Raw genomic sequence first — 24,337 nt, 5'->3', positions numbered from 1 at the left:
ATATAAAACTTTGGCACTCAGAGCGTTTAAGGATTACTATTTGAGGAAATTTGTGATATCTCATTATATCATCCCCTTAATTTTTTGATTGCCAATATGGTATTTCCTGCTTCACGGTAGAAAATCAAGGCTGTAAAGGGAAACATCGTATCTCCCGCAGCATATAATCACTTGGCTGCTTCTTTCCCGATTTACACGAGGCACATTTATTATTCCTCTAATGAGCATGAGAATCATTTGGCACTCTCGGCGGTGCTTAAATCACAGCAAAGGTAAAGAAGACGCGTCCTTAACAGCGCCGTTAGTTTGTTTTGTCTCCCTTCGGATGAGAAGGCCAGCAAAGGCGTGAGCGTGCTACCGCAGCCGGTGCGACCTTGAGTAGTTCATCACTGGCTGGCAGCTTCAAGGCGGCGAGCGTTATTAAAGCGCCACCGTAACACACGGCCTTCCCGGAACGAGCGGCGTGACAATCTTTAAAGGGCTGGAGTAATGGCGCGTCGCCTTGGAGCGGGGAAAAGTCAATAATTTCATATCACTTGACTCGCTGTGTGACGGCACACTTGTGATGCACATTAAGTTGCCAGTTTCTGTTGTCATTTTTTTGTTGTTGTTGTGATACAAAAAAATCAACTAATATTGTCGTTCCAATGTGACTTATAACATCCTTTTTAGAAATGATAGTGGAAATAATGTGTTTGCAGAAGTGTGCACACCCTCTTATAACTGGGACAAACCGGTAAAGAGTCTGCACAACCCTGTTCAAATACTTAATTTTTGGAAATGACAAAAATTGAGAGAAATCATTACAAGTAAAAAAATCTTTTCAAAACAAACAACTGAGATAATGTGCTTGCACAAGTGTGCACACCCTATTAAATAATAAAATTTACATATTCTATTGCGTTTTTCTCCATAGATAAAGACAAATTCCAAAGCAAAGAATTTAGAAGGAGGCGATTTCACAGTCATACATTAAGATTACATAATTTTATCCTGGTTTCTATTTGCAACCATCCGCCCGAGCAGTTTCCAGCGCCAACGCCTCATGAAAACACCACATTGGTCATCGGGCCAGCACACACATAAACAAACAAGCGGAACATGAAGTGTGGGCGTTGGCACTAATGTCATCGGTCAAGCGTGTATTCTTGGAAAACCTCCGTCTATTTTAACCGCGACGAAATAGGATGTGTTGTATTCCATTGTGTGCCCTCCGCTAGGCTACTTTGCCAACACACCGCCCCCTCCGCCCAACATCCATCCTTTCAAAATTGGATCGGATTTTCACCTGCTCGCTATTATCCACTCGGCGTCTGGGCCGAGGACTATTGAGATCGCTTTACTTTGTCACGCCGACGTGACTGCGGCACCCAATCACCCGCAGGTGTCACAAGCCGTGACTACACGGCTCTTTGAGCCACCCTCTATTTATAGGCGGCTATCTCAATGACCTTATCTAATCGAAGAGGTCAATGCCAAAGTCTTTATTTCGGAAACCATATCGCTTGTAATTTGCCTCAAAGCTTCAATTGGGGAAAAACTCTAGACAAGCTACCATTCCATCATTTTGGGAAGTAGATAAATACTAAAAGCTATCGATTCAGTAATCAATTAATGCCCCCAGACCTTTAGGAAATGACCCAATTATGTTTTGTTGCAGGCACGCTTGGATTACCGTATTTTTCGAATTATAAGGCGGACCGAAATATATGACGAGTTTCGGTAAACAGGTCTTTTTGGGAAATTTCCATAAATAAGGTGCATCGGGTTATAAGGGAGCACATGGTGATAAGGCACACCAGGTTTTAATAATAATAATAATAATAATAATTTATACATTTTATTTATAAGGCGCCTTTCAAGGCACTCAAGGTCACCGTACAGACATAAAATAGCATACACAAAAGAAATAAGAGTATAAAAGTAAAGAAACATCGTTAACACGTTATAAGTTGCATTACGGCACATTGCAGGTACAGCAATTAAATCAATAAATTTTGAATCAAATTTAATTCAATAATTTAATTGGACACTTAAATATGAAGTGTGCGCTTGATTTTTGAGAAACGTCAAGATTTTAAATGAGCCTTATAGTCCGAAAAAGACGAGTTGCCTGAGCGATAAAAACACAGCACATAAACGAAAATAACGGCAGGCGAAGATGATAAACGTTAGATGAATTCCATAAATATCGGCATCTGGCAAGCTCAACCGACCGCCTCCGGGCGTTTTGTCCGATATTTTGTTGCCTGATTAAGACGACAGGGGAAAGATTTCTAACACCGGATGATAACACGAGGTGAGCTTGATTAATTTGGCCTTCCGCGGGGAAGAAGTGGGATGCGTCCATATTTCCTGGCTGCTTTTATTTGTCTGGCAAGGAGGAGGCATACACAGAAGGTGCCAAAGTAAGATTTGCATAGCCTAGGTGAGACATTATCGTCATGCATATGGACAAAAGTATTGGGACGACAATGATTTTTGGAAAGACTTTGAAAGGTCTTTCCTCCATCTGCTTTTTTTTTACGATCATCTGTGAAGTCGGCCTCACGCTGATAAGTCACTTTTATGGGCCTTGGGTCAATATGGACGTCGCAGGTTTCGCTTTGAATCAATGGATTCTTAATTCATGACGCGGAACAGGTTTTTCTCAATCCTACCGGGAAAAAAAAAAATCAAAGCATCTCTCGGTATAATGCATTGCAGTTCTACAAAAGGATAACACAATAAAAATACATTAAAATACAATCTAGGGTTCATATTTCCGGCCCATGTATAAAAAAGGTTTGGTGCACTCAAAATTTCATTCAATTTAAAAAAAAATTGACTAAATAGTTTTATGTTCAGAACTGTTGTCCCTTGAATTATCCCCTAAACTTAAAAATATAAGGAAAAACAACTCAGCAAATGTGCTTACTTTGCCATAAATGTCATTAATAGTTAGTTTTACATTTTAGCCCCACAAATCCAAGTTGTTGTTTTTTATAGTGCAGTGAAATAAGAAATGGTTCCCTGATTAAGTGCACTTGCTGCAATTCAAATTTTTTTAACCCTCATTTTATATGGCTTAGTCTGTCAGATAGCGTGATGATCTACGATGCTTACTGGACTATTTTTTTTTTTTTTTGGGAGGGTGGCGTTGAACATATTGTGACCCTGATGATGATGGAAAAAAAAAAAAAAACATCCTGGTTTAAGATTCTCCTCAGCCATACGAGCTGTCACTGCCGGATGAATTAAGCGGCGGAATTTACTGGATTATCATGTATTTCAAATGCACAAAATCCCTCTTTCACTCTACCACTCGGAGACTTTCATTAATTTGGTCACAGTTGATCTGCTGCGAAAAAAGCTGCGTGTTCGTCATAAGGCAGGGAGGGATTTCCTTTAGCGTGACGGCGGGCGGCCTTGAGCCGGCTGCTCGTGACAAAATGGAGTTGGAGAAGGGGTCAATGAGGGAGCAACGACAGCACGGAATAAAAACAATGCATCATCCCGAGAGGGGTTTGAAAGTCGGAGTATTGGTTTGCCACAACTGCTTCCAGTGGTTGGTGTGGGTTGCCTGGCAACATCAGTTTATTGAACAAGTCAGCCAAGGCTGTGCTTGAACAACGCAACTATTTTTGGGTACACGTCTTGGTTGCAGGTTTTCGTTGATGAGGAATCTTGACTTGTCAGCTTTTTAGAAGCTATATCTTATACACATAAAATAATTCCAAACATAGGCACATTCTTAGCAAGGCTGTCACTACTGAATATTTTTATAATCAATTATTCTACCGATGATGCCGATTAATCGAATAATTTGATGAAATTTAATTTTACATGAAAGTGTATTACAAAAGTATTTTTACGCATTCACCAATATTTTTATAATCGATTATTCTACCGATTATGCCGATTAATAGAATAATTGAATAACATTAAATTAAAAACTCACCAGCCTTTTTGAAAATGATTCAACTATCGCTGGTATAAACACAAAAGATAATCAGTGTTTTCACGAATGACTACAAAAAATAATAATTGCTGTTGAGAGGTTGACGTTAGAAAATTTGGGCAATTCTAAGTTAAAAATGTCTCTAAAAGATTACTTGATTCTTAAAATAGTTTTCGATTAAATTGACTATCGATTACTTCTCGATTAATCGGTAATTTTGACAGAGCTTAAAAGGGTGTGCACACTAACGCAACATCATTATTTCAGTTTTTTTTTTTTTTTACTTTCTCTCCCCAAAAGACTAAAAAGATAAGAAAGTGGAGCCTGAATTGTCATATATCCTGTGCTAATTTTACTTTGCTCCTTTTAACCAAAGTCTGTGAAGCAAAAGTGTGTTATCAAGTACAGCATTAAGCAAGACTGTCTGGTGTGAAATATAAATTAAGTGAGAGCATGTTCACACACAGTTCCCACCTCAAGTCGCATCTCTTGAACACACACAAACACATATATGTGAAAGAAACACGCACACGCCGCTAGCTCCATTATGAATAGCCACGCTCGGCTTGAAATGAAAAGGGCTTTCCAGCTCATAACGTTATTAAAAATCAATTAATCTGCCTTCGCGCTTTGGCGTTCTTCACTTCCTGTCCGCCGCCTGTGTCATCCGACCTAGTTATATCAATTAATCTTCTCCTTTGATTACACCGTCGCAGACCTCTCTGTGTGATTTCCATTAGCTATGCCTCGCACGTCTTGTTGACATTATTTTCACACTGCTTGGAAGAATAAGCACGATGTCCATGTAGCCTGTTCGCAAAATCAAGGTTATTTGCAAAATTGGTCAAAAATAACCCAAATTCATAGCTATATATCTTGCGCTGATTTTGCTATTAGCTATAGCTAAATAGCTAACACAGAGTAATGCAGAGTTATTTATATACAGTGCAAATAACTGTTTAGATTTTTTTTTTTTTTGCCCAACTATTTTAAGGCAGTAGGAAAACAACCCATTATGTTTTATGTGTCTGAAGAATGCCCTCTCTGAAATAGAAGCACCAACGTGTGTCTTTCCGTTTTTAGCCTCCACTCCGGGGAACCATCAACACGGCCTGCGCTCAGTCATTTTAGCACACGCTGACCATCCGCGCCTTACACAATAACACACACTCACACATTGACACGTTGGTAAGCTTAATGGGGGGAAAGTGTGCGAAGGCACGAAACAGATTTTTTTCCGCAGATTGGATAAATAGTGCGGATAGAATGGATCCTCTTACACATGGCCTGACTGTTGTTTTTCATGGCCACCTGACACCTCGACATTTAGTGGTGTGAACTCATTCACTGGCAGCACAGTTAAAATGGATCTTTGACGTCTAAAGCCGTCAATGGCATTGAATGAGTTGAGTACACAATGTTCAACAGGGACAGACAAGGAAGGAAAATTAGAAGAACTAAAGTCGCAATATTCCTAAAATAAAAAAAAAAAAAAATCTACTTTCCCTTCCTGCATCTAATCACAGTAATGAGCAATTAACTCCATCATTCCTTATTTATTCCTCTTCACTAGTTCATTTCCTGTTGCAAGTTCGCCGCCCCTTGATTGACAGCTTGCAGTGATTACAAATCACCCCGCTCGCTGCCACACATCCTTGTTTACACTGCGCCGTGTTGCATCGTTTTGTTAATTGCAGAAGATTACTATTGCTTTTTTTTTTAATATTGTTTTTTACGTTTTCTGGCATAAACTACAAAATCTGATTAAAAAAAAAAACCTCTCTTATTGGTATACGTGCTGATACTGTACGTCGGTAAACATAATCGGAAAAAAAGCCCCGATATGACATCACCGATACCACGTTAGTTATTATATATTTTGTAAACTATTAGCAATATACCCCTAACGGCTTCCATAGTGATGAGTAAAACACACTTGAACTAGTGATTTTTTTTTTTTATTTTTTTTTTTTTTGGTCATTGGATGAGAATAGCAGAGGCTTCCCCCAGAGTACTTGAGCAAAGCATGCTGGGATGAAGAAGAGGGGAGAAAAGTGCTGAGTCTATGATGCTAATATGAAGTGTCATCCTCCCTCGCACTGCTGTGTGAGTGAGTGTGTGTGTGTGCGTGGGTGTATTCAGAATGTGTGCATATGTTGCTCAGAGAATTTATTAGTTTTTTTTATTCACCGGAATGCCGTTTGAGATTAAAAAGCACACCTAAGTCGTGAATCTGCCACCTCACATTCACACGTGTATCAAAACACACACTGGCTTTTGATGAAGTGTTGTAGGTCGCGGCATCTAAGAATAGCAGCACAGTGCTACTGTTGTTAAAAGGGCAATTATTATGCGAATGCAATCAAGAGGCTTCAAGTTCAAGCTCAAGCTGTTAACTGCCTCTCCTAGTCGAAGTTAACTGGAAAACAAAAAAAACCTAATTAACTGAAAAAAATAAATAAAAAAACTGAACTGTTAACTAAAAAAACTGTAAAAAAAATACATTTTGTGGATTTAACCAAACACCGAATTACTTCGAACTGAATGCTAACATACAATGCAAATCCTCCTCGGTGGGCTAACAAAACTAGCATCTGTTTTGCAGTAGTACTAAACCTTTAAACAAAAAATGTGATTTTAATATAAAGTGAAGAAACACAAACTGAACATAATCACTGGTATATATTCTTTATCCTGTGCAAAAAACGACTACGATTAGTGCAACTTAACCATCTTTTTCTGTGTTTCGGCATTAAATCTATATATAGACATGTGTTATACTGCCTCCCGGAGGTCAAAAAGTGCAGATCACAAGAAGGCTCAATCATTTTAATTATGAAATCAAGATGTTTAATTATATTATGACTGCCATAAGAAACTACTGTGCTATTTTTCTTGTTACAAAATGTTACTGGAACAAATTATTGGGTTTTCCATTCATTTCAACGGACAAAGATGATTTGATGGAATAAAATCTAGCTTGAGATTTTTCTCTTTCTGTTTTACAGCCATTGGTGTCCAGATGACTCTGGAGGTGATGGAATCCAGATTTTGGGCCATCGCATCACAGGTTTATATCAACAACAACAAAAATTTAACATCATACCATGCTTGGAATAATAATGACTCTCAGAACATGGCTGCTGTCTTATTCACAGCCTGTGACCAAAAGCCTCTCTTAAGCTCTCTCTTAATGGGAAATTAAATGTAGTAGATCCTAAACACTAAATTAGCACTTGTTTTACCACCCAACCGGCAATAAAAGAGTGTTTAGGCTGCTTGTGAAAGACTGATACAAGGTGTCCCTTCCACACCTCTAAGGCAGCATTTTTTTTTTTTTTTTTATGTGGCAGGTGTTGGACAGCTCCACCACCTCGACTCCCCCATAGTGGCAAAGATAGCGATTAAAAAAAAAAAAAAAAAAAGCCAGTGGCTGGCCGTTAAATAATGGAAGGCAAAAGCAACCAACAAAGTGTGACACTCCCTTGTGGGGACTTTAGGAGATGCGTCTATAAGTAGTTATGTCCCGCGTGGATGAGCGACATATGGAGAGCCATCATCGCTAAAGTGTCCAAATTCATCATCGAGGAGCTTGTTAGTGTGATTTTTAGAAGCAATTCTGCCTCGCGTATGAATAATTTACCGTTATGTCTCGCGGCATATTCGCAAATAAACTCCAGATTCCAAAGAAGTAAATGGCCCCTCTGTCTTACATAATGTGGTTGTCACACGTGATTTTTTTTTTTTTTGTCACTCACAGCATGATCCAGTAGTGCGTGTTTTCTTACTTACACTTACTTACAGATTTATTTACTAATTTGCTAATGTAATATTTTTAATTAATTTAAAAAAAATATATAATTAATTTTAATTGTAATTTTAATTAATTGTAACCTTTTTAATTAATATGAAAAAAAATTTGATTTAATAAATTAATTTTAATTGTTTGCATATTGGATTGGTTGCAGGTGTACCTAATGTTGTGGCCGGTATTTCTTGTTTATATTTCTTTGTTTTCTTTATTTCCTATTAGTCAAAACAGGTGAAAAAGAACTAAAATAAAAATAAAATTAGGGTCAAAAAGGGACAGACACAACTTTTTGGGTTGTATAAGACACAAAACAATAATTCTGTGTTGTATTTCACAACATCTGCCTCGCTTCTATTGTCATTATTAATTAAGTGATGTTTATTTCTCTTCTCTGTTTGTGTCTTCGCAGCCAAACGACACTGATGTAAGTGATTTTATCACTCCGATTGTACCGGCGAACCTAATTTTAACATCTTCTGCACGTCCTGAGCGCCGTCAAATCCTCCTCACACACTTCAAACAGAACAAAAAAGAGGCCCCGGAGTGAAGACTTGTGTTTTGCGCCTCACCTTTGACTGTTATGAAACAATTTCATCAGTTTTTTTTCTTTCGTTCATTTGCCCCGCAGTGCTCCGACGTGGAAGGAATTTGTCCTCTTCGTTGCGACAGCTTTGTGAGTGCACCCCCCTCCACACTTACCTCCTCCATCGTCTCAGAAAGATCTCAAGCTCCCGTGGCATGACAGTGGGATGTCGAGCGAGCTTATTTCTCTGTTGTGTATAATTTGAGCTCATTACGCCGATCGCAATTGCCTTTTCTATCTCGTCTCTGTCTCCCGCGGCAGGATATGGAGTGCTACGTGATTGACAATAATGGCTTTGTCCTCATTTCCAAACAACGCACTGACGTCAGTTCACTCACGCAAGAGTAATTTTACGCTGAGGTGTGAGTTTCGGAAAATCGTAATACCGCCTTTTGCGTCTTTGACGACAGGCCGGGACATTCTTCGGCGAGGTGGACGGCGCCGTTATGTCCACGTTGATCCGAATGGGCATGTTCAAGAGGTAAGGTCAATTCCAAGATGGTGGCCAACCCAATTCTGAATTTTTATTATATTACATCCATTTTTCTATTTCCTCAGGGTTTCTCTGTTTGACTACCAGGCGATGTGTAAAATGAACACGCACTCCGTCAGCAGGGCCCGGCCACTTCTTAATGTGTGTATTTACATCATCTAGTATTAGATTAGCACATTCACTACCATTGACGGATAAAGACGTCGAAGATTCTTTTAACGGAGCTGGCAGTGATTAATTCAATTTATCATTTTTTTCCTCCTCCTAGTCATTCTACGCTTTGGCATCCACTCTCAAGTGGTTCCTTTCCAACTTCTTACTGTAAGTGTTGCTAATAGCAATTGGCAAGCAAGCGTATTCCCAAGTCGATCAACGGATTGTCTTTTATTTGTAGTCAATTCATCATTGCATATTATCATGGATATAAAGCACTGTGGCCAATAAAGTGCTCTCCTGCTGACAGAACTTTGGGTCAGGGCCCAGTTTGAAGAAAATTGAAAGCAATCTGCCAGAGAGACTGTAATGATGGAGTTGCTAATTGATTCCCCCCCACTTGCCTTTTTTTCTCCACTTCACAAGGTTTCTCCTCGAGTTTAACGTTTGTGGATTCTGGCACACGGAGCACTTTGCAGATGGTAAGTTCACACAAGGGCAGAGATTTTTTTTTTTTTTTTTTTTTTTTTTATAAAACACCAATATGGAACTTTCATGATACAACACACAAACATTGTAAATATAGCTCAGCCTGACCGTGGCTGTAAAATCAAAACACTCCTTTAGGATGAGGTAACTTTTCTAAATTCTCCTGCAGCGTCTGCTCACAAGAAAAAGGGGGACCTCCTGCAGCCGTGTGATACAGAGTACCCCAGTTTTGTCTACGAGCCGTCAGTCAAAGAGACCAACAGTATCATCAAGTGCGGACGCTGCCAGAAGTAAGCACACTTGCATAATCCATTCTTCATGCTTCTGCCTGTATTTATATAACCGCAAGGATAGAAATAAGTGGGCAGAAACAGGATTAAATGAGGGTGCATTAGATTATACAAATCACATGGTGAGTGGTGAAGAAAGTTTTTTTAAAAAAAAAGGTAAATAGAACAGGGGAGTCAAAACAAGGGGAGAAGTTGAAGAGGTGAAGAATGGAGTGTGGTGAGCGCCCTCTTGAGGATGGCTGTGGTATGACAATAACATTCCTGTTTGCTGCTGGATATTCATATTGTACAAACAAACATGTGTGCTACAGGATGTTTGTGGTGCAACAGATCCCGCAGAGCAACCTGCTGATGTTGGTTGTCCAGGCCGACTGCGACTGCTCCAGACAATACTCGCCTATTACTATGGAGCCCAAAGAAGTCAAATATATCCTCGACTTCAAAAATAACTGAAATGTGCTTGGTTGGTAGTAGAATGAGCCAGGTGGATGGAATTTACTCTCAAAGTTGAATTTTACTGTCAAATCAAAGACACTTACTACAATTTAGCTTGAAATCTGCTAGCTTAATGTTGATTGATAATAAACTGGCTAACAAATGGCATCTATGTTAGCGGTGTTATAATGCTTTAAAGCATTCCAATACTCACAGACATTTTTAACCTCTGATAAAAAAAAAGCAAGTCATATTTTTACAGTTTTCAGTCAATTTAATTAGTTGTGGAACTCTTCTTTGTTTGTGTCTGCATTGCTGTATTATACTGCCCCTGGTGGTCAAGGTGTGCACACCACATGGAGCAGCAATGACTTAATGCTTTAATTCTTCACATTTTATTTAATTTTTACAAAGTTGCATTCTGTATTTTCTTTATCAAAACAATACGTTACAAATATTTTTGGCTCTTATTGCAAGTTTTCATGGATTAGCTATGTATCCTTGACATCCACTGAACATAACTCCTCAGTGAAATGTGACCGGATGCGTTCCCAGAAGATCCGCAGACGTCCCGAGTCGTGCCATGCTTACCACCCTCAGGTAAAAGATATATCTTGTGGATGTTCAAGGTCATAATGAGACAATTTCCCTTTCAGGAGAATGCAAACGACTGCGGAGGAGCGTCCGCCGCATCCCTCTCTACCTTGCTCTTCCTCATTTGTCCATCCATTGCCTCATTCCTCTACCAATGGTGACCCTGATTTTGCCACAAGTGGATTTTCTTTTTTATATAAAGCACAACTATTTTTGTTGGTCCTGACAAACCGAAGAACTGTTCCCGTCGTTGGTGAAAGTGCAGAAAATTGGCAGGTGTTGCCATGGATACCACTCCATTAGTTTTATTCTCTTCCACCACCTTGTATCTCCAAATGAAAGGGGGGGACTAAACAGAAGCAGGTGGTTGCCGTGACTCACACGGATGAATTATGAATCATATGAGTGAATGTAATGGAGCCCGTAGGGAAGTAATGAATTTCTGATTTTGCTTCACGCCGATTTGCGTATGGTCATGCAAATCACATCATGTAGCATAGCAAGGGCTTCAGAATACAAAGGTCTAACTTATTATATCCGCCTGGTCAGGTTCATACATTAAATTAATACCCTTTAACTATTTCAAAATGTATAATTTAAGGTTGAGTCCTGGTTAGCACGTCATATCATTTAAACAAGTAAAAAACAATATATTTATATACATTGCTGCCTCCTGTATATTGGTGTAAATCTGTCATCATATTTTTGTACGCTACTAGTGTTTAGCTTTTCTAAAAGCATGTGTTTATGAGAAATTGCCAGATTGACTACCTATTAAACTTATTCATTGTGTGTTTTTGTGTATTTGCAACGGTCGTCCAGAAAACATAAATTTATCCAATTTTTCCGTCTTAATTCACATTAACCCTCATTGCACGTTTGTGAAGAAAACCACATTTTTTAAAGTGTCTATTATGTTTTTGTACTGCTTTTGCATTGTGTTTATATTTTGCCTCTGCTGTAAAATAATAAAAACAAACAGTGAATTAGCGATTGTTTGTTGCAATTTCTATAATGGCCACAAAAGGCGCTGTTGTCCGCCCTCATTGTTGCTGCCTTCTCTGTTGAGCAAGCCAAGCAAGGCGCCAGAGGAAAATGGCGGACGGTGTGGATCACATCGATATCTACGCCGACGTAGAGGAGGAGTTCAGCCAGGTATTTCGTCGCAATCTTCACCCTTTAGCATCACCAAACAATGTTCATGAGCATTTATTTAGCGTCCACGTTCCTTTTTGCGACCGAAGATGGTCTTGTTTTGCTCCTTAACCTTGATTTTTTTTTTTTTTCCCCTCGCGCGAGGGCCGTCATTCGCAGTGCTAATAAACTACAAGTCCGCGGTTACGTGCTTCGTTAATGGCTGAGAAAACGTGAATTCATTTAATTCTGCTTAGTGAGTCGATTAATTCCCAATGCACGGTTACTTTTTCATCTTGGTTACTTTTTCAACAAAACCAGCCGTCGTCGTTTCATTGATTTTATAGTTGCGGCCTCAGCAAGGCCGCTAATGGTTGGCTAACAAAGCCAAACACAATCGCGTTTATTAGCTGCGTAGCATCATGTTTCACTATAACAATCACCAAATTCAGCCAAAATTATAAAGTTTGACGTTATTTGTTGATTCAAAACCCTGTAATAATTATGTAAGTTGTTTATGGCAAATGAATTATTTCTAAAAGTCAGGTTGCTTTTGAATCTTGTTAGATTTCGATTAGAGACATTATGCATATATGCAAATACTTTTTTATTAGCATACACATATGAGTAACATTTGTTAAGTTATTATTTTGTATCTCATACTAGTTATTTGTATGTGCATAAAATTGTCAATACAAATGACAGAAAGTGCAGTCATGAAGCTTGAAATACTGTTTGCAATGCATAATGGCTTACACCCTGCATTCATATAGACCGAAAATAAATTAATTGACTGTTCTTTGGATTGTGAAAACTCACAAGCACTGAGATTAAACAAATAATCAACTTTTACCAAACCGTCCTTGTTTTTCAGGAAGCAGACTACCCTGTTCATGAACAGATTGACCTGTACGACGATGTGATCTCCCCGTCGGCCAATAATGGCGACGCGCCAGAGGACCGCGACTACTTGGATGCACTGCCTACGCAGGGGGGCTCCGATGGAGGCAAATCCGCCCCGCCCAATGTGGTGTACACCTATTCGGGGAAAAGGATCGCACTGTACATCGGAAACCTCACATGGGTGAGTGGGGATAAATAAATGTTTTGATCTTTTCAGCCTTAGTTTAAATCATGACCGTGGGTTCATCTTTTTTTTTTTTTTACAGTGGACAACAGATGAGGACCTCACAGAAGCAATCCGATCAATAGGGATCACAGATGTGTTGGAAATCAAGTTCTTTGAAAACAGATCCAATGGGCAATCCAAAGGGTAAGTCTTCTGGTCTTCACATTGCCAATAGCTGGTTTGGATGGGAAAATGAGGCTTCAATTTTGCTTCATGAACCAGTTATATTTTTTTATTCCTGTAGAGGGGGTGAAAGCACAGTTTTTAATATTTATTAAACCTCTTTATTTAGTCCAACAGCGCCACCTAGAGGAGTAAAAAAATGCAACTGGTTCATGAAGCAAATTTGAAGCTTTTTCCCTTCACTAACTGACTTCACTCCTGACTTTGCTACAATGTATGGAATGTGCCTTTTGTTTGTCCTGCCAGGTTTGCTCTTGTATGCGTGGGCTCCGATGGCTCATCCAGGAAGCTAACGGAGCTTTTGTCCAAAAGAGAGTTGCACGGTCAGAATCCCATTGTGGCGCCGTGCAACAAGCAGTCTCTCAGCCAGTTTGAGATGCAGTCCCGTAAAAGTAAGCACAGTAAGTCCAATTCATTAGCCATCATACACAGAACGGGAATCTCACTTTAAAATATATATATAATTTTGCCTCGCACAGGTAACCAGTCAGGCCAGATGTCAGGTGAAGGGAAAGCTGGTCCGCCTGGCGGAGGCCGCGCCGGCTTTCCTATGGGCAGTCGAGGAAGTCGAGGCAGGTTTCCTGGACCCCCCGGCGGCCCTGCATTAGACCGTTTCCCCGGCTCTGTCGGGCCCGGTGGGCCGCCGCCGCACTTCCCTGGTTAGTTAGTCATATGAGTGCTTTGTTTTTCACCTCTTGACTGCTCTTGCAACGCTTCTCCAATCATATCTGCTTACCCGCATGCTTCCAGTAGGAAGCATGCCCCAACCCTAACCCAAGTGGCCAGCACCTCATTATGCCCGGCTGAAAGCTGAGTGATTGATTTATTTTCTCCTCCGCGTTAGGCGCCGCACTGAGACCTGATCTGATTAGGCACCAAGATGGCCACCTGGATATTGCTTTCAATCCCGGGAGTTGGCGTGACAGAGGTGAAACGCCACCTCGCTTTGATTTGACCTGATTTCATTCATTTTGCCTCACCTCAAAGTCGAGCCATGCGTTAAAGCCTGAATGTTTTTTCTATTTACAATCTGTCTTTCAAACTGCCATCATGTGTAAGACGCATTATTGTTATTTTGTTTTTTATAGGGAGCAGAATTAATGAAAGGCTGTGTGTGTTCATCATAACATAACATGTTTATTTTGCTCTATGCCATGTATTGTTTTTAGGTGGGCTGCCAGGGCCCCCACGTCCTCCTCCCGGTCCCCCTGGCCCACCAGGACCACCTCCGGGTCAGGGCCTACCCCTTCCTCTTGGTCCTCCAAATCGTGGGGACAGGCCACCTCCCCCCGTTCTCTTCCCAGGCCAGTTTGGCCAGCCACCTTTAGGACCCCTACCTCCAGGCCCACCACCCCCTGGTTACGGCCCACCTCCTGGACCGCCGCCGCCCCAGCAAGGCCCCCCGCCACCGGGACCCTTCCCGCCGCGTCCCCCCGGCCCAATCGGACCCCCCTTGGCTTTGGCTCCACCTCCTCACTTGGGAGGCCCTCCACCTGGCGGTCCGCCGCCCGCTCCCCATGTCAATCCCGCTTTCTTCCCCCCGCCTGGTGGCAACAACATGCCCCCCAATGACAGCAGGGGCCCCCCTGGACCAAATGATCCATATGGACGCCCACCACCATATGAGAGAGGAGACTACGGTCCTGGAGGCCGGTGAGTAAAAAGATGCTCTTGCTTTGGGCTGGCAGATTTTTTTTTTTCTTTTCCCAAGTATCAGTGATTGATATCAGCAGCCTCCACGAGAACCCGATACTTAAAAAAAACAACGCTATAGATTAATTTACTGCTTGTGGTTGTCAAAATGGTTTTCAAAATCGGTCACCTCTGATTTATGTTGTTAAACTTTTTGTGCCTGTGCACCCCCAGGGACATGGAGTCATCTCGGACCCCTCTGAGTGAGGCCGAGTTTGAAGAGATCATGAACAGAAACCGGGCTATCTCCTCCAGCGCCATTTCCAGAGCAGTGTCTGACGCCAGTGCAGGTACCAAGCATGATTCCACACAGGAAGCCGACTCGCTTTGACCGTCAGACTAACGTTGCCACCTCTCATCTTTAGCGGACTACGGCAGCGCCATCGAGACGTTGGTCACTGCCATCAGTCTGATTAAGCAGTCCAAAGTGTCGGCCGACGACCGCTGCAAGGTCCTCATAAGCTCCCTCCAGGATTGCCTCCACGGAATCGAGTCCAAAAGTTACGGCTCCACCAGGTCCAGATCACATTTCGTGTGATGTTTTTACGCGAGTGTTATTTCTTCCCAATGTTATTTTGATTTTTTTTTTTTTTTTTTTTTCCTCCCCTGCAGGCGTGAGCGTTCCAGAGAGCGAGACCACAGCCGCTCGAGGGAAAAAAGCAGACGCCACAAGTCTCGCAGTCGCGAGCGCCACGAGGACTACTACCGCGAACGCAGCCGCGAGCGGGACCGCCACCGCGAGAGGGATCGCGACCGGGATCGTGAGAGGGAGAGGGAGCGGGAATATCGACACCGCTAATGGACAAGTGAGGTGGGTGCAACCTCTATCTCTGTTCGGAAAAAAATAAAAAAGGGAGGGGGCGTAATTACTTCATTAAATGCAGTTTTAACTTTGGGACAATGAAGAAAGAAGCTTTGACTTGAGAAGGTAAGTGCAAGGTAAGTGTCCTTTTGAAATGGAGCCACTTTGAATTGTCACACACAAGTGTCATGATGTGATAAAATGTGATCTAACTGCTTTTCAAAAGAAATATTTTTGCATCTATGCAATTGTTTTTTTTCTTTTTTGTTGTTGTTTTTGGGCCACAGGCATTTCACTGCAATCAATACATGTAGATCATATTGAGTGTTATAATAGCTGAAAGTAGAGGTGCAACAATTAATCGACAACTAATCGATTATTAAAACAATATTTTTTTTATCAATTAATCATTTAGCTATCATTTTTTAATTTAGAATTGTCAAAATCCACAGAATTTGAGGCTGTCAACTGTAAATATTCTCTGATCACTGTCATCTTCCATGAATTATGTTTGTTGAATTAAAATGTAACATTTGCTTTTACTTTGGAAAACAGTGATCGGCATTTTTTGCCTAATTTTCTTATGGAAGGCTTAACTGAATCAGAATTTGATTTGGTTCTCTGCACTATCAATTTGAAATAATGTCCTGGAATTGAAACATTTTTCTATCCGATTAATCGATTATTAAAGTAATCCTAACTGAAAGTATAGATTTGAACTGCAGGTAATGCCAGTGGACCAAATAACTGAAGCTCCTGACAATTGTGTTTGGTAACGCTCAATTGAATACACTTCCGCCCGTGTGGTTGTATTGTGGAAACAAGCGACATGCTACAGTTTTTATTTTTACATGACAATATTCAATTGCTTGTCCTTTTTTTATTTTGTCCTCATTTGCATCTGTGTTATTTATGTGCAATTTATTATAAAGTTATTGCATCCCAGCTGTAAGTTATTATGATAGCATTTTTTTTGTTAAGTCCCCTAAAGCGAGGCCCTTAAAAGGTCGCAAATCTGTCAACTGGGAGTAAAGTTAACACAACGGAATGCTCCTCATTATTCCCTTCTGAGGTGGTCTTCTGTATTGCTACTGTTTGAATTATCCTCCCAATGTAACCTGAATGTGGTGAACCGTAACTGACCCACAACGACACACTTGAACGTGCTGCTTATTTTGTCATCAATTTTGTAGGATTGGCTCACACTACTCAATTTGTGTGCTCTCGTGAAGGATTGTCTTGTTTTGTAATGTTGAACTATCCATTTTTGTAGATACCTGCCCAACAATATTTGTATGTGTATTCATGCCCCATGTTGAATATGACTTTTTTAAAATATCTACTATATATTTGGAGTTGCCTAACTGGAGCCAGTTGAATGTCACAAGAATGTAGATATGTGACATTGGCTTCATTAATTAATCTAAAAACTGCCCGTCGATTTTGCCTGCGTGTCCACTGAGAACCTCTTGCCAAAAAAAAGAAAATCAGAACGGAGCTGTAGTGTTTGGATTATTTACAGTCAGTCTGGGAATAAAAACTCGATTGATCAACTACGATGTTGACGAGATTCCCAGTGGACACGAGGTCATGCACGTAGTTTTGATCATGTATGTCGGGGAAAGTAGCGAATTCATGTCGACGTTCCTTCCGCAACTTTACAAAGAAAAAGGTCCAAAATAATCATAAATATTAATTGTGAATTGTTTATTGATGACCAAATTTAGTGCTGTCTTTGTTCATAGGGTCGCCATCGATCCTCATGTGCAGTTTTGATGCTGTTCTGCAACGTAGTCCCTGTGACGCAATTACTTTAATACTGATTGGCAATACCTGGTCAAAAGCACAATTATTATTATTATATATATATTTTTTTTTACATCAGGTAAGCAAGGTCAAAAACAGTCCAGCGCCTTGTTCTAAAACTTTTAGTGGAATTTCCGAGCAAGTTGCTTCACACGGACTACGATAATTGTATGGATTGGGCATTTTAACACTTTGGTAGTTCTGTGATGTCACAAGAAGTTGAAGTTAGACGCTATTCGCATCTCAGGTTAGGTCGTTTTATGTTGTTGTTGTTGTTGTTGTGGTTGTTTAAATGACGCTTTGGTCCAGATTTGTGTAAAAGTAATTCAGTGGCGCTGTACGTTTGCCATCGTAAAGCAAAGCGGTGATTTTGTGTCAAGTCAAAAATGCTTGTGACTGAAATTGGAGGGGGGCTCTGTGTGTTCGTTTTGAAAGGAATCCTTGCTGAATTTGCATAAGTTCAAATCAGGTTGAAACCAGTCACATTTCACGTCGTTGCTGAAAATGCTGAGTGAGTAAAAAATGTTGCGTTATATGCGAATGAGCGACTATACTCGGTAGGCCCGAAATGTACACAACTGAACATGACGTAAACATCTCCCTTCACAAGGATGATAATGAGCCATTGACGCTGTCAGAGAGGTTTTAACTAAACCATATGTGAATAATTCGTCTTGGAGTTGCAGTCGAGCTTGAGCAACTCAATATTCGTGGCAGCGTGAACAAATCGGGTCAGGCCCTCAATTTTATTAGCCTACTGTCACGCTGAAAAACAGAGTTCATACCTCTCAAAATGGAGCTTATCATCCTTGTAAATGGACAATTTTGCTGTAATTAATTGTGTAAGTGGTTCTTCAAAAACTCCAGTAGAAGAATGTACAATATTTGCTATGATGACCATTAGTTCCTGACTTGAAACAGGCTTTGAATGATGTTGTTTGCGTGATGGAAGTATGCCCATGTCAGCGCTGAGCATATCACAATCCACTTGTTGTACAGTTTTTTTTTTTTTTTTTTTATTAATAATTTGACACATTGGCTTTTTTCAATGATTTATTTAGCCAGTTGGATTTTGTGCTCAGCCCTGGTGTTGGCCTCGTGTGGAAAAAATAAATAAATAAAAACAGAGGTGGGCATTCCGTAAGGCCGTCACTGACACGCCTTGGCAGAAGACGGGAAACTTTAAATAAATGCAGACTAAGCACTGACGAAGGTTTAAGTGTTCAGTAATGACGGACTACCATTTCGCTGGCGCCAGCAATGGGTTGGTTAAATTCATGAAGTAGATGTAAATCTTTTCATAGTTAATTTTTAAATGCTTTTTGTCAGTATTTTTCTTCCATTAAATATGTTAGGGTTATTAAATGTACAGTTTTTTATTTCATTTATAAGACTGTATTTTTCGTATATACATATGCATGTATATATGTGTGTGTGTGTGTGTGTATATAGTAAATGTGTGTCTAGTTGTCAATGTATGTATATGTATTAGAGCTGTCAAAGTTAATCGATTAATCGTCAATTCTCAGCCTTTGAACAGCAATCATTTAATTGATTTTTGGATTAACCATGAAAAGAAACTGATTATCTTTTGTGTTGAATCAAAACAAGATATTTGCTAACCTCAGCTTTTACTACACGAAATGATAACCTGAATCAGTTTCAAAAGGTTTGATGAGTGCAACATTAATCACTATTGTTTAATTATTACTTTTTTTTAACACAATACAAAAATAAACCACTAGAAATGGTTTTGTAATGCACGTTTATGCAAAATAAAATTTTATTCGATTAATCGATGGACTAAATGATTCTAAAAATATTCGATAGTGACAGCCCTATTATGTATATGTGTGTGTGTAAAACTGACTGAAGCGTTGTTTAAAAATAATAACCATAACATTTTGGTTTGGCTTGAAATAATGACAGACGGGTGCCCAAGTCAGACGAATCACGGACCAGCAAAATTTACAAACACGCCCACCTCTGGTTTAAAAAAAAAAAAAATGTACATAACAAATATGTATACAATGAAATATTGGATCGGTATGGTGAGGGGAGAGAGTGTTGACTGTTGCGCTACCTCGAAACCAAACTCCACCCTCCATTTTGACACCTTTCAGCTCACTAACCCCAACGGGCGGACGGATGGACAAAAGGAGGATGAACTTCAGCCCGCCACCTGCATGAGTGGACACACAGCGCCTCCTCGTCGTCATCCCCCGCCATCATCCTCCCATCTCTGCCCGTCCCTCTTTCTGTCTATTCATCGAGTGGATGGAGGAGCCCCCACCCACTCCTCCGCCCCTCGGCTATTCAAACATCTACTCATGGTAATTGGAAATCTTTCCACTCTTACGTTGATGGCGTTTTATTTTATTCCCCATTGTTTTTCTCTGTGTCTATCTCGCAACAAACAATTAATTGGTCCATCGGTCCTTTTTAATAAGACGACGTGAGCGGTCCCTCTTTTGGTTTGTTTTCCACGCACTGTACTGTGAACACTTAATTTAGCAGTTTTAATATAAGACACATTTGCCTCCCACCCCCTTTCTCTCCTTACCCCTCGTTTATTCTTATTTCTTCTCATGCTTAGAACGTTTGTACATGTCTCTGCTTTTGATTAAAACTAGATGGTGTTGTAATAAAACATGTTTACTGAGGTATACACTGTTGGAAGTGGCTCATTTATATTAAATGCGCTGTACTGTGTTTATCGTATAAACTGTTGTAGAGGGTAGATAATGGATGCCTGTATTTACAAGGTAAGATTGAATGTATCCATTTTTTGTGTAATGGCAAGTATGTAAAATTGCATCGACATGGTCATTTCAAGCAGATTCCAAACAATGCATCATTTTGTTGTTTTTTGATGTTTTGGTGTGAAATTGGAGGCACTACTAGGTCCATTGCAAATTCTGTTTTATTTTTCATAACTTGCATCAAATTATGCACATTGACTCAAGCTGGTATTGAGTCGACTCTGGTTCAGTGTTGTATATATTACGCCATAGACTGACAACTTTTAATCTTGAAATCCAAATGTTGGGTGTAAACTAAGTAATGTGTCATAATTTTTCTAAATGTAACAAAAAAAGTAGTGAAAAACAAAGCAAATCCCCTCACCCCCCTTCTGTTTGTCCACTTGCCCTCCCTGTATTGTTCAAATGTAAGACTCCTTTGTTGTCATTTTTTCCCATGTGCCTTTTTTGTTGGGGTTTGTCTAATTCATTTTTGTTTTTTGATTCCAACATGCATGTAGCTCAAATCCTACCCTTGACGTCATCCTCAAATATTTCCACTTTCTTCGTAGAATGTCATCCCGAGACATTGTAATCAGGGGACCACTGCTGTAGTTCTTTTAATTGTAAGCAAATATTCCAAATACTGGATATCCTCTTCCTGTATTATATTGTCCTGCCTGTGTTTCATGTTCACATGCTGATCACGTGTAGTAACTGTAAACACTAGCAAAACAATTACTATTGCTTAAATCAGGGTCCTGTTCCACCTCTCCACATCCTCATTTGTGTTTTCAAGTTGTGTCGAGGTATTTGTATAAACTTGTGAGAGGGTTTGTTTTGACCTTTTCCCCCCTCCCAACAGTGCACAAGGTAAGTGTTTGCAGGTTAAACAAGAAGATTGAGAAGAGAAGCAGACAGGTCCTGATGTCATTTTTTTAATCATACTTGTAGAGTGGACAATTGAATGTAACATTTGCAAGGCAATAATATTAAATGTATTTTTATGTAATCACGGAGAGGGATTAATGTAAGACTATTTGATCCAATCATATTCAATGACATGACTGCACTTGTATTTAATAAGATGCAGGAGATATTTTTAACCCCCAATAAATGACCTGTGACCCTGCTTTTGTGGTAAGACCCAGTTTATCCAACAATAAAACTTAAACATTAATTTGTAATTTGTGGCCTTTTTGTGAGTATTGCTGCTTTCTTTTAGTGAGCCTATTTGGTGTTATGAAATGTGTAGTTTTTAAAGCGTTTCCATCACTATTAGGAGTTTGCACTGACTTTAATAAGTGGAACAATTTTTTCGTGTGTAATTGAAATTTTGATTTAAAAAAACAACTTTTTTTTGCAATGCGAATAGCATTGTTGCTACATTGGTTCCTTGCGTACACAGACCACGCAAACAGATTGGATTTCTGTTTTTCTTTTTTTAAAGAGATGAGAAGTTAAAATATTAAAGTAAATTAAGTACAGAAAACAATATTAAAATAAGTACGGAACGTTTTCACTTTTGTTTCCTCACGGACTACAGACACCTAAACCGGATGCACTTTTTCTTTCTTCTGAAAATGTAATATTTTAGTAAATATAGTAGTCATACCATATGTTCTCATTTGCTAGCATTTCAAATGAACATGTAGAAATTTGAGTCTTATTTTCTGAACAAGTAAAATTAATAAAGGCGGAACATTTGTCCGCACGTTTCTAGCAAACGCCGGGCATGATAACGACTTGCACTTCCGGTGGCTACTCGCTGGGCTGCAAACAAAAACGGAATAAATGGCAAACTTAATCGATGCCCACCGGCTTCGTAGAACGAATACAACAATCTAAACTTATTTAAACAAAAAGTCCCTTCCTGTGTAATATGTTTAAAAAGATGACAGAATTCGGTCCAGATTCCGGTGGGCGGGTTAAGGTAAACATCCTTTTGTCCCTTTTCATTCATTCATGCCGATCGGATTTTTAAAAAAAATATTATTCTGTGTGTTGCTTGTGTGCAGGGAGTTACTATCGTGAAACCTATTGTGTTTGGGAACGTCGCTCGCTACTTTGGGAAGAAACGAGAGGAAGATGGACACACTCATCAGTGGTCCGTCTATGTCAAACCATACAGAAATGAGGCAAGATAACATTCCAGTACTTACTGCTCATATATTTTCCATTTGATGGTCATCAATAGTCATTTTATTCCGAATTTCATTAGGATATGTCAGCCTATGTGAAGAAGATCCAATTTAAGTTGCATGAGAGCTATGGTAACCCCCTTCGAGGTACGTTGATGTTTTTTAAAATTGACATTTGGGTCACGTTTGAGACATGTTTTGTTTCTTTAACTGTCTTCCTATCAGTGGTGACCAAGCCCCCCTACGAGATCACAGAGACGGGCTGGGGGGAGTTTGAGATTACCATCAAAATTGTATTCATTGACCCCAACGAGAGATCTGTGAGGGCCTTCAAATCACACACACAGAAATGCTACAGAAGTTAGGGTTCTAAAATTCTACCCCCCCCCCCCCCCCCCCCCCTCAGGTGACGCTTTACCATCTGTTGAAGCTTTTCCAGTCTGACTCCAGCGCCATGCCCAAGAAAACAGTCGTGTCAGAATTTTACGATGAAATGGTAAGTCTCAAAGAAAATCCCAAAAACCCACCTGAAAAGGTTTATTGTCTATAAATGCCACAAGAGGGCAGCAAAACGTTTCTATTAGACAAGGATATGGCCTAATTGAAGCCCTTCCCTCTGTTCAACTGTCATTTGGTATCTACAAGATGGCATCAAATTAATAGTTTTAAATTCCACAGAGCACAAACGTGTTAAAATAAATACTTAAATAAATAATGGAGTAAAAATATAATTATTTTTTCCTATCTTTTAATCAGATCTTTCAGGATCCAACTGCCATGATGCAGCAGCTCCTGACCACATCAAGGCAACTCACACTGGGTGCTTACAAGCACGAGACAGAGTGTAAGGACACACACACATTATCTTAATCCAACATTGTGTTAATTATTAACAATTATTATTTGTGTCTCAGTCAGCGAGCTGGAGCAGAGGACCAAGGAGAAAATGGAGGCGGCTAAGAAGAGAACCAGTCAGGAGATCACGGAGCTGAAAGACAAGTTGAAGGCCAGCAGGGAGAACATCAACCATCTCAAGATGGAGATCAGGAAACTGGAGGAAGACGGAGACCACAAGGAGCACTGACTGGTCATCACACATGACAAAAACTGATTTGAACCAGTGGCCAGTTGGCTGTAAGAACGTACGTCGCACGCAGGCGTAGCCAGATTCAGTTAAAAAAAAAAAAAAAAAAAACATACATGAAGTGAACATACTGCAAATATGAACTATACCAATATGCAGCACCATGAAAAAACTGACGGCTTTCTGATTGCCAAACTTGCATTTTATTTCTTTTTTTAACTATGATCAACTTTCTATTTTGGATAACTTTTGCTTTCTTTTTCATAAATAAATTTCTTCATGAATGTGTTTTATTTAGCCTTGTGACATTAAAAGTTATTTTCTACGAGTTTGTCCCCTGGGCAACACAATAGAAATGGGCGTAATCTTAAGAAATGTATATATTAATACTCAAACAATACATGAAGAGACTAAATTGTATATCTCGCCTTTTTGTTTTAAACCTTTGACACTAAAATCCCATCTATATTGGCGTAATTAACGTTGCAGAAAGTTACAAAGTTCCCACAGACCTAGAATGCAGCATGGCAACCGGAAGTGAGCCTCGAGTTTCTACTTCTAGTGAGCATACGCCGGGAAAGGTGTCAATTCCAAACAACTAAATAATTCTAAACAACTTGCAAAGTCGTTGTCTTAAAGAAAAGTTCAGCTTTGTGTTACTCAACTAAGGCTTCAACTTGAGACGTCGTTGCCAAGAACGAGTCAACGAAGGTGAGTTTTCTAATCCGTTTGACACTAAATTGTTTGCTTATTATTTAAAATGGTTATTTAAATGTATATGTATGTATAATAAATAAATGTATAAATTGTTTTCCTCCTTGAATTAAGTGTGTTGAG

At 39.8% G+C, this 24,337-nt stretch overlaps 3 protein-coding genes across 7 annotated transcripts in view; all 3 read left to right on the top strand.

Moving 5' to 3' along the window:
- Window positions 1–11,781, top strand: part of cacna2d4a (calcium channel, voltage-dependent, alpha 2/delta subunit 4a) — a 33,303-nt gene extending 21,522 nt beyond the window's left edge. For 3 of the 4 annotated variants that reach the window (XM_068649609.1, XM_049760701.1, XM_068649608.1), the window contains 12 exons: window positions 6,949–7,010; window positions 8,161–8,175; window positions 8,380–8,424; window positions 8,596–8,658; window positions 8,745–8,815; window positions 8,893–8,968; window positions 9,096–9,148; window positions 9,407–9,462; window positions 9,639–9,759; window positions 10,071–10,191; window positions 10,717–10,794; window positions 10,851–11,781. In XM_068649609.1, coding sequence (XP_068505710.1) covers window positions 6,949–7,010; window positions 8,161–8,175; window positions 8,380–8,424; window positions 8,596–8,658; window positions 8,745–8,815; window positions 8,893–8,968; window positions 9,096–9,148; window positions 9,407–9,462; window positions 9,639–9,759; window positions 10,071–10,191; window positions 10,717–10,794; window positions 10,851–10,949 — 860 coding nt within the window. In that variant the 3' untranslated portion in view covers window positions 10,950–11,781. The remainder of the gene's footprint in view (window positions 1–6,948; window positions 7,011–8,160; window positions 8,176–8,379; window positions 8,425–8,595; window positions 8,659–8,744; window positions 8,816–8,892; window positions 8,969–9,095; window positions 9,149–9,406; window positions 9,463–9,638; window positions 9,760–10,070; window positions 10,192–10,716; window positions 10,795–10,850) is intronic. The other variant, XM_068649610.1, reaches the window with a different exon arrangement.
- A 39-nt stretch (window positions 11,782–11,820) lies between these two features.
- Window positions 11,821–21,455, top strand: cpsf6 (cleavage and polyadenylation specific factor 6). Of its 2 annotated transcripts, none has more exons than XM_049761536.2 (11): window positions 11,821–11,943; window positions 12,797–13,006; window positions 13,092–13,195; window positions 13,481–13,626; window positions 13,714–13,893; window positions 14,079–14,162; window positions 14,404–14,887; window positions 15,101–15,216; window positions 15,292–15,442; window positions 15,539–15,737; window positions 19,658–21,455. In XM_049761536.2, the coding sequence occupies exons 1-10, from the start codon at window positions 11,884–11,886 to the stop codon at window positions 15,723–15,725; spliced, it is 1,722 nt and encodes a 573-aa protein (XP_049617493.1). In that variant the 5' UTR covers window positions 11,821–11,883; the 3' UTR covers window positions 15,726–15,737; window positions 19,658–21,455. The 2 variants fall into 2 exon arrangements, with proteins under 2 accessions (XP_049617493.1, XP_049617492.1); XM_049761535.2 differs by having other exon boundaries at window positions 13,481–13,635.
- A 470-nt stretch (window positions 21,456–21,925) lies between these two features.
- Window positions 21,926–23,797, top strand: yeats4 (YEATS domain containing 4). Its single transcript, XM_049761541.2, has 7 exons — window positions 21,926–22,208; window positions 22,294–22,413; window positions 22,497–22,563; window positions 22,642–22,736; window positions 22,823–22,912; window positions 23,173–23,260; window positions 23,331–23,797. Exons 1-7 carry the CDS (start codon window positions 22,158–22,160, stop codon window positions 23,498–23,500), a joined length of 681 nt encoding a protein of 226 aa, XP_049617498.1. The 5' UTR covers window positions 21,926–22,157; the 3' UTR covers window positions 23,501–23,797.
- Window positions 23,798–24,337: the final 540 nt, after the last annotated feature.

This window comes from Syngnathus scovelli, chromosome 22, assembly GCF_024217435.2.
Source record: "Syngnathus scovelli strain Florida chromosome 22, RoL_Ssco_1.2, whole genome shotgun sequence".
In the NCBI taxonomy this organism is placed as follows: domain Eukaryota; kingdom Metazoa; phylum Chordata; class Actinopteri; order Syngnathiformes; family Syngnathidae; genus Syngnathus; species Syngnathus scovelli.
Note: the sequence above shows the minus strand (reverse complement) of the source record. Positions and strands in the feature narration are given on the sequence as shown.